General features: G+C 35.3%; 1 protein-coding gene across 1 annotated transcript; it reads right to left on the bottom strand.

Annotated features, from left to right (window-relative positions):
• Positions 1-9,813: 9,813 nt before the first annotated feature.
• LOC121781477 (auxin-induced protein X10A-like) lies at positions 9,814-10,221 on the bottom strand. Its single transcript, XM_042179213.1, has one exon. It carries the CDS (start codon positions 10,219-10,221, stop codon positions 9,814-9,816), a length of 408 nt encoding a protein of 135 aa, XP_042035147.1.
• Positions 10,222-11,146: the final 925 nt, after the last annotated feature.

Below are 11,146 nucleotides of genomic sequence, written 5' to 3'. Positions count from 1 at the left end.
AGAGCCAAAGACTGGCTCTGATACCAATTGAAGGGGTTGACAGCGTAAGCGTGCATAACAAAACCGATCACATGAATTTGATCTATTTAGCAGATTACTTTGACAAATTTTATTCGCGCAATTATCACATGTATCATGCTCGTAACTTGAATTTAAATCATGCTTTAGAACAAATAAATCCTAAAACATGCATACTACAGAGTCAGCCAATTTATCTTGCTGATTCTCCAAAGAATCAAAGATGGCTTGTGTCTTCTCCACGTGAAGATCTTCAGAACTCAACCTCTGATCTTCTGACTGGTGTCTCAGACTGTATACTGATATTTGTGTGGGCAAATCTCACCAGAATACTAGGACTCGAATAACGAAGACAGAACTCTACTAACGGAAGAAGCAATTTTCGAACTCTCTTTCTAAAAAAGGAGGGGACGAAAATTTTAATGAGAAAAATTTTAATGAAAATTTTAATGTCACATATTAGGTCCAGTCAGGGATCTAAGGAGGAATTTGGACATGGCCTCACCCAATTAGCTCTTTACTAATTAAATTGAACCCACAATTTAATACAAGCTTATATTGGAATATTACAAGAAGCCACTACAGAAGTAATATTGCACTGTCTTTCCAAATCCGAAATTACAAGTGTTCCGGGTTTCCTTTAATTTGTTTAATTCATTTCCCGCGCTTAAGATAGAAACATCCATTAATTAATTAATGTCTGCTACAGACTTAATTAATTAACATATTTTAATCTCCAAGAGTGGACTTAGCAAGAAACTCTTATTTATTATTCATAGAGTAATCAAACTCCAACTAGCTAAGTTCCGAATAATAAAACCTTGTTTCGAGCTGCTCTTGTGGATGTTATCAAACGAGACTCTCCTCACGCGTGATTCAATATAATAGCAATCCTAGCACCGCCAGATAATGATCACCACTACCCAATATACCTGGATCGTTGGGTGACGAAAAACCCGCACCTTTGGTAAGTCAAAGTAGTAGATACTCAATATCGTATGCTCAATGCTAAAGTACATTGATTAAGAAATTAGTTATCAAGACCTCGTCTTTCAGTAGATAGCATAAAGACTCATCTTGCTGTTAGATCAATTCAGTGCTATACCACACCAATGTCATCATATTTCAATAAGGCTTAGAAATAATCGGACTGACATTGCAACCTTTCACAATAAGTAGTCTAGGCCTATCTAGGTTGTGAAATTCTTATTTTTCTTTATTCAGGACTGATTGCTTACCTTAAATTGAGCGTAGCCCACAACCGGTCTACTAAAACAAAGACTTAGACTTTGTTATGTTGACTTATACATTTAAATATTCATTAAACATCCATTAAATGTAAAACATAACAACATTACGACAAAAATAATCTATTGCATTCATTGGAAAATAATTATTAGAGTTTTACAGTATTCAATCACTCGAAAGATGATTTCTAGTATACAAATCCTAATACGATCAGCGCCGTGCCAGCGGCGCGAATACAGCGGCGGTGGAGCTCGTCCCTGCCAGCGGCACGGACGGACGGACACCATCCGTCCACCGTTGCAGATGCTCTAATGTATTCTTTTTTAAGTTGAATTTAATACCCAGATGCCCGTGATACTAGAAAGAAGAAATTGGTGTACAGTTTATTTGTATACAGCCAAACATGAAAAAAGTGAATAGTATTCTTTCTAATTTAAAAAATTCAAAGAACATATTATTTCTACCCATCATTTTATTTACAACTTATATCATTACCATTAACAACTCATATCATTACAATAATGTGGACCTCACTCTCCATTAGCATTATTTCCACTACCTTTCTTCCTCTCTCTCTCTTATTTTTTCATTATTTTTTAAAATATATGCTGAACTCATTGTTTGTATTGTTGGGGACGGTGTCGACGGAAGTACAAATTTGTAAATACTATTATCCAAAAATAAAAAAACAAATAAACTCTCAACTGAAATAACCAATAAGAGCATTAGCAGTGGCAGACGTCAACGCGGAATTCCCACCGGCGTGCGGGAATTCCGTGGCGGACGTCCGCCATTGTGCGTGGCATACACGGATACGGAATTCCGTCGACGAATTCGCAGTTCCGCGGGGAATTCCGTGCGGACGTCCGCCATTGTGTTGACTCGCACGGACGTCCGCGCGGAATTCCCGTATATTGCATTAAATGGTTTTTTTTCGGTTCCTATATATACATCCCATTGAACTTTATTTCATTCGCACCACTTGTATTAACGAATATCTCTCTCTAAAAATACATTTTTTTCGAAGAACAATGGAGCACCACGATAGCGATTCCCCCGCCTCGAGCGAGTCACCGGCGCCGCATTTTCCCATCGGCGGGAGTACGCCGATATCCACTGCGAAGTCTCAAATGTCGGGGATGATGCCCCAATCTCAAATGCCACCAGGTATGATGCCCCAGTACTACAACATGTACCCGCAGTGGTATGGGATGATGCCCCAGATGCCCGGGGCGAGTACCGGAATGATGCCCCAGATGCCGAGGATGATGCAGGGATCGCCTGTCGCTGCGGGGGGAGAAGGCAGGGGGTCCCCCAATCGCCGATGGACAATGTCTATCGGCCCTATATGGACCTATTGTCGACAGACAACCCGACGAGTTTTCCTCGACTTAGTTCACTGGCAATGACACGTTCTCGCTCGAGGAGTTGGGGTTTTCTCCGATCTGGGATTCTCCCACCGACGCATCACCGACGACAGTGAGGGGGGAGGACCGGGCGAGGGAGGGGCAGGGGACGGGGCGTCCCGGTGTACGGTGGTGAGGTGGGGGCCGCTGAGGTGGAGGAGGCATCCAGCAAGAACAGGAGGACCGTCTGGATCATGGACAAGTGCATCGCGCTGGTGAAGACGTGGATCAGTGTAGTGGAAGATCCATACGTCGGGGCGAACCAGCACATCGACCGGATGTGGTGGCGCATTAGCCAAAGCGCTCCAGTTCAAACCGCCAGGGGGGAAGCCTCACAACGCAGAGCAATGCCGAAAACAGTGGGATCGGCTGAAGAGGCAGCTCAGCCGATTTGCCGACATTTACACAAACAACCTCCGCTCGGCAACCAACGGCTTGTCTGCCGAGGATGTGAAGCTGCTGGCTCATCAGCAGTTCCCCGACGCTGACAAGGGCTTTGGGGAATTCAAGTATTGGCCGGTGTATCTTGTAGTGCAGTCTTCGCCCAAGTTCACTGCAGGTGTTGAATCTGGCTGGCCAAAGCGGACGGAGATCAGCGCCTCCGGAGAGTACAGTAGCAGTGCTGGTTCCGCGGAACTCCCCCCTGCCGAGTCAGAGTTCCCCACACCCACATCGTCGGCCCGCCGCCGTCGCCCCGGTTGGGAAAAAGTCCGCGACGCGGATGGCGAGGGGAAGCACCAGCGGATCCGCCGAGGCCCAATAGGCAGCACCCGCCCAAAACGATCTCGAGAACCCCTCATTCGCCCGCATCGCGGCACATGAAACCTTGTTACGTGCAATGGTTGAATGTGGCCAATTGACCGACCCCCATTACAAGCGGTCGCTTAAACCCCTCATCAACAGTATGCAGCGCGATTTGGGGTTCGGAGACATGTCGGACGGTGACGGCGAGGGGGGTGGCGGTGGCGGGGACGGCAGGGGGGATGGCGGCGGCGGGGACCGCGACGAGGAATCCGATGAGTGAGAAACTTGTGTTTATTTTAATAATGTAATTTTTAGTATTTTTTATGACGAAGTTTTTTTTAAAAATAAAGTGGTTGCATTTTCTCCGTATTCATGTCGATTATTTAATTCCGTAAATTTCTTACTTCCGTAAATTGTTTGATTCCGGAAATTGTTTAATATGTAAATTTGTGATTTTTTTTTAAATGTGAGAATCCCGTCGGAAATTCCGCAGGGGAATTCCACCACTGTGCAGTGGGAAGTCCGTATGACGTGGCAGTGCAGTGAGAAGTTCATATGACGTGGCAGGAGGTGATTTTTGAGAATTCTACAAGGAATTCCGTGCCACTGCTGATGCTCTAAAGAATTCCGCGCCACTGCTGATGCTCTAAAGAAAGAAACAACACACAGGCCACAACAACAACAAACCAATCATGTCAAAATCACAGAAACATCAAACATTCTCTGTTTTAAACATTGAAATTCCATTAAAAATCAATCTCAACGTTGCTCTAATATCTATACATATATAAAGGGGGAGTTTTGGGGGTATTTATGGAATTATCATTTAAACTTAAATATATAATTTAAATACTATAATCTAGCCATTTAAGAATAAAAACTATTGTATAGACGTTCTAATATTTAAGCATAATCAATGTATCATTCACCTCAATACATAATTCAACCATAATAAGTCAGTACCGTTACAATTGTATGTAATATATCAATTGTGCAAAAATTGTTTTAAAAAATGATACTCACTACAGTCATGATTCAAATTAAATGTGAATTACACTAATGATAAATTTTCGGTTACACTAATTAAAAAAATGAAACTGCCACCAATAAAATGTGGGTTACACAAATATGAATTATTAAGTAGAGCCTCTATAAATCAGCCATATAATTGCCATCTTACCAGAATTGTATTAATAATGCTTACCCACAAATCTAACCGTTATAAACAGAGAATTAAGGTATCCAAACTTTCCCTAATTTTGGTTCTCTTTATGCGATTCCGCTCCTCAAATTTTGCAGCCAATTTCTCAGTATATATATGCCCTATACTCATCTCGCAACTCCAAATATTCACACATCTTACATTATAATTACTTCCTCCCACGGTAATTACCTTCCCCAAATTGGCAAAATTTCATATATTTAAAGGTATGTTATGGTATCATTTCTAGCTTATATTTCGCTTTCTCATTGCATTTTTTTGTTGTATCACTGAATTTTCTATGATCATCTACTTTAAGCACTTTTGTGTGTGATTATTATGTTCCTAATATGTGATCTTACCATAGACAAAAAAAACAGAAATGATGGAATTTACCTTCCTCTATGATTTACATCCTACCATACTTCTGAGTCATCAAAAGTCCGGTGAGAGAGGAAGGCCAAGAGGCTGTTGTGACTAATAAAAGGAGTGAGTGAAACTGAGACGGAAGATGCCGACGTTAACAGCGAGCTAACAGCGGCATTCTAAATAACCAACTACTAGCAAGAAATCTTCAAGAAACAGGGATGTAAATGGTGTAAATTGTTGAAATTGGCATGGCTCCATACGGGAGAAACAAGGATGGATAATTTCTAGAAATTTGTGTAAATTTTTCTAATTGAATTTTTCTCTTTTCTCTATGCATTAAGTAAACATATGTAACCTATAACATGTTTTCTAAATTTTTCATACCTAACTAAAATTTATTTGCACACCTCAACTTTTAAATATATAAATTTAATTAAAAGTTGCAAGGTCACACTTTATTTATACTCAAGTTATATATATTTATGATTTTAAATTTCGTATAATAATATTTATCTTTTCATAAAATTATTTGACAATATAAAGTTAATATGAAGAAAAATCAATTAGCCACGGGGTTGAATATTACAATAAAATAAGATGAGTTTTGGCAATATTTTGAATATTCATGAGTTTTGGGTTAAATTTTTAATATTTAAGAGTTTTGGGTAATGAAATTTTAATATTTTGGGAATAATATTGACTTTATTACTCAATGGTAATTGTTTGAAACGTTCAATATTTTGCATCTAATTTAAATCCATGACTTATAAATCATGTAACGGATTCCATGGCCACAATTGACGTAACCGCTAATGGTGTGGGAATATAATTAAATTTGCCTTAATTTGTAGACAAACATTAATATAAATCATCATTGATGCACAAATCGTGAATCTTGAACTTTCAGTTATAAAATGAATTAACTCTTCCAATTAACTTACAAAATTTAATTTATTTTGATAACTAGCTGTAATAATGATTAACTATAATACAAAATTATTTGGTATATTTTTGTAAGGGGTATTGTAATCACGATTTTATTTATATAGAACGGTGCTAAAAGAGTGAATGAATCAATATCATTTTTATTTAATTACTAATACTAATTTATTTTTATTTTCCTCATAATTGATTTGTTTGTAGCACTATTTAATATTAGCGTCGTTACAAATTGAGAAGTAATGGATACAATTCAAATCAATTGCTATAAATATATGTCATTATTGCATATTAATTGCCAAAAAATAACTCCTATCATCATGACCATTATGCATATTACAATAAAATAACATAAAAAATTTTACCAATAGAAGGAATCAAACGGTTTTAATTTTGCAATCTTTTTTTATATATAAAATTAACTCCTATATAAGGGAGGAAATTACAAATAAACTCATATACTATAGATAGGAGGAAATTACAACTGGTGTCAAGATGGCTCGAACTTGGCACCTCATGCAATAATGTCTAAGCTCCTTGCCGCTAGGACAAAGGCTCTGGACTTTTAATTTTGCAATCATTCTACAATCAATGCTATTATAATTATTATTATAAATATTGTAACACTAGAAGAGAGTAGACGTTTTCATTCTACAATCTTCATTATACTATCAATGCTAATTAACATAGAAATAAGAAGGTTAATTTGTTGAAGCGAAGAGACTCATCTTTTCATATTACCTAATTAATACAAAAATACGTAGAGTCATCAGAAACAAAGCAAATCTCTATAAATACTCATTCGAAAAATAGCTTCTTCCTATAAAAACTTCAACAACAAAAATGATTAATGCTGTAGCCGATGGGTTTTTGAGCAATGCAGCTCCATAATGGAGTTACACTGTTTACTAACGTTATTTTTTTCATGGCATCGCATTCCAACGTCAATATTTTTGTTCCCTCATGAAACCGTATAGAAGAAGAGGAGGAGGAAAGAGAAAAAGGTAAGTGAAAGAAAGAAATCTATAGAGAGCAACGACAAACACTCCTCCAGAAGATTTGAATGGTGAGTAAAAGATGAGAAGAGGGATATTGTATGCGGCTTATGCATTCTTATTTCATTGGAAGATTGTACAAAGAGAAGAGGGACATTTCATTGGAAGAGTGTATAAAGAGAAGATGGAGATTGCAGGCGGCTTATGTTTCTTTTATTTCATTAGAAGAGTGTCATAATTTAAGGATTTAATTAGGATAATAAGCTAATAAATTTAGAAATAAATTTATACTATAGTATAAAATTGTAATGCCATGATATTTTCATATTTTGACTATACTATTTCGTATATTTTGTTGTAGATGATGATAGATATAAATCAGTTACAATCTATTCTTATGATTATGGAACCATCCCTATAATTATCGAATTCAAATTGTTGTTAGGTTTCAAATTTAGAAACGAAATAATTCTTTAAAATTTGATTAAAGATTACAACGTTGTATTCGTGGATTCAGTTATAATTTGAAAAATAATTATAGAATAATCACTTGAATGACTTGATTTTTAAGTATAATGTCATTAATATCAAAAGCTACATAATATGTATAAATTCCAATGTAACTGTGACTACTTAATTTGTATATCTCGTTTAGACAAACAATACATATTCTGTGATTATTTTATACTGAATTTTGATTGAGGTTTCAATATCCCCATGATATTAAAGTCTCAACATTGGTGTTGAAGTATTTTATGCAATTATATAAAATCCATAATGATATTTACAGACATTTAATATTGCCATTGATTGGTATTTATAAGTATGAGGAATAACGACCTTTTGTTGTATGAGTATGCGGATTAACCGAAAGGTTGTAAAGTAAATTCTGAGATATTGCTTCAATGGCCTTCCATTTCATTTTTCAAAATTTATTATACATTTATTGTCATTCATTTTCCAAAATTTGATAACATTTAAGTAACGCTTAGTTTTTAATTTTTGGGAAATTAAAAGGTTTTAAAATTTTTAATAATAGGTGAAGAAAGTGAAAAAGTTTTGAGGAGTTATCTTCTATTTTTTGGACTATAAATATATGACATTTGGTAATTTATCCACTCACATATTTTTTTTTCATCACGTTTTTCACTCCCTCCATATTTTCCAATACTCTTCATATTGTTTAACATGAAGTTATGATATTCTTTTTATTTTTTTCTATTATTAAAGTTTGTTTTAACGTGATTAACAACGTAAAATTGAACTAGGACGGAGGGAGAGTTTTATTTATATTTGGCTCATTTGTTGGTCATGATGATTATATTTTAACGTTAAGGGTTTAGGATTTAGGTTTCACGGTTTGAGTTTTTAGTGTATTAGGGTCACTATATTGCAATGTAATGAAGCTCGACTATGATAAATTATAGTACTAATTTAAATGGATACAGAATACAAAAAGGATTACACACAATTTTGTGACAATATTATTCTGTGTCGGCGCTTTATAATTCAAAATACAATTTTAAAACCGTTTTGAGGTTTGAAAAGCTATCGTCCAATTTTAAAACTTGCAATACTACCAATTTATTTTCGGAATCAAACCTTGATCTTGTGCATTAAAACCTAAGATTATTTCAAATACATTATTTAAATAATGAAGTTACAATTTTATATTCGTGGAGAAAACAAAATTATTTGATTTTTTAGTATAACATCATTGATAAAAGCTATACTATTTTAAATAGGTACATAAGTACTACTCCAAAATAAAATAAATTAACTCAATATATACATGTAAAATAATCATGCATCAAATAATAAATTAATTGAAATGTACATTTTAAAATAAATCTTATCAAATTAGTACTGTAGTACAATGGATTCAACATAAATTCATGGATTAATATAATTAAAAATGTTGATGATTGATTAAGAACGTGATATCATCTCTATATTTTGAATTGTTTCATAATAAAACAAACACAGAATTAGTTAGAACTAATATATTTAAATTTTAAATTGTATAACATATATAAAAGGGGAGTTTTAGAGAAATTTACAAGATTGCCATTTAATTTTAAAAAATTATATTAAATTAATTGTTGCTATTAATTATTTTGAGTTTTGTATGTTTTAGTTATATAACTCAATAGTTAGTATATACAATTCTTTAAATGATGATATTATTTCTAATTTTGTTTAGTTAATTTACAATCTAAAAGGGAACATTTTATAATATCTTACATTAAATTAATATTGTAATTACTATAATTGAAATCTTATTTTACAGGTGACGTAGGTGGGTTCGTTTTTTCTTCTCGGATATAATCAAATGATGTTATTTTAGATGATCCTCATTCATGTATATATGTGAATCAGAGCACTCCAAATTTTTATAGTTTGTAATTCATAGTTAGCATATGCATTTTTTGTTTATAATTTTTATATGATGATATTGTGTTTAATTTCATTCAACTAATTTGCAATCTAAAATTAATGTTTTAAAATGTCAACACTTGATATAGTCTCTTCATCATTGTTTTTCATTTCAATTAATCAATTAACAATTTAAAATCGTATGATAAAAAAAATATTTCGTCGTGCATCGCACGTGGGTTAAAACTAGTTAATACTAATACCCAAGTACAAAAATTGGGGATCTCGATCCCTTTAACAAATAAAAAAGGGAATCGGAACACTAGGCATCGCATTGAGCAACCTCAAGGATGATCTAAAATTAGTTTCAACTAAAAGCAAAACAAAAGGGCTGCTAATTAGACAAAAAAAGCACTAATCTCCCTTAAAAAAGTAAAAATTGAAATTAAAGAGCATTTCAATTTCAAACCCTAGATTTCTTCTGCAATGGCGCAACGGCACGGCTTGTTGGGGAAAATCATTTGTAGGATGACCAATTGCACGATTCGGAGGCGAATTGAGCGAATTCGTGGACGGTTAGGGCGCAGAACTTCTCCTCGTCCTTGTCGAGGAGGCGGAGGATAGTTGAGAAGAAGGCGGATTCGCAGGGGAGAGTGAGGGCGCCGGTGGGCGGGTAGCCGAATTCCTCCTCGGCCTGGCCGAGGAGGGCGACGAAGACCGGGAGGTTGAGGAACCGGGTAGGGATTACGAACCGGAGGCGCTCCAGGCCGACGTATACCGCGACGTAGCCGGAGGGAGTGCGGCGGTTCGGAGCCGCCGGTTCGTCGGAATCGGAGTCGGATGAGGAGTAGGCAATGTTGGTCCTCGCGCTCTTGGATTTCCAGCGGGTGACGACTTGCTTGAGCCTCACAATTTTGGTGGTCATGTTACCTATCTTGATGGATGAAGACATTAGAGAGGAAAAGAACGCGAGAGAGAGGAACAGAGTTCTTCAATCTACAGAAAGTAGCAAGTGAGAGTGAGCGTGTTAAGAAGAAGAGGGCATGAGTTAAAATTACTATATTACCCTCGTACACGTGTTTACCTAAATAGCCCTTGGAAAGTGGGAGGATTAATTTGGTGATTTGGGCTTCCCTAAAGTGGGCCGAAGAAAAGTATGCTTGGATGAAATTTATGGGCTCAAAGTATTTTAGTTTTAAATTCTGTGTACTAGGCCCAAGCTGTATTATTTCTTAGTTTTAATTTCTCTTGTTTGTAAATGAAGGAACGTTAATTTCATAATTAGGCACTTAGTACTGATATTATTCTGATAAATATAAATTGTAATTCTTCTTGATATACACGTTCAAAATACCTATAATATTCCTTGAATTTATCGTGAAACATTATCCAACAACATTTGTCAATTACTCAATAAATCATACTACCTTCTTCCACAAAAAATATATAAAATTGTAAATAACACGGGTTTTAATCACAATTGGTAAAGTAAGAGAGGAGAATGGAAAACATGTGGAAATAGTGTTAGTGGATTATGGTGTCCAATTTTAGGATGAGGTGTAGGTTAATATTGATTTAAAACTTTCCAATTTTAGAATTAGTCTAATTTTAGTGGATGATCCAAAATGGTAAAACTTGTCTTTCCACTCCAAAATAAAATTAAAGTTAAAAGGGAATAAGAAAGGCCAATGCTACAAGTATTGGTCTCTAAAATCACATACTTTAGCAAAAATTTGTAGTTTACATGAACTTTTAATTTGGTCTCAACAATCATTAACTTAGTCTTTGTAGTGAATTTCTCATGAAATCAATATTTCTTCAATTCATAACAATTTCACTACAAGTAATAA

Source organism: Salvia splendens, chromosome 20, assembly GCF_004379255.2.
Source record: "Salvia splendens isolate huo1 chromosome 20, SspV2, whole genome shotgun sequence".
NCBI lineage: Eukaryota > Viridiplantae > Streptophyta > Magnoliopsida > Lamiales > Lamiaceae > Salvia > Salvia splendens.
The sequence above is the reverse complement of the archived record's forward strand: the minus strand, read 5'-3'. Positions and strand labels throughout refer to the sequence as shown.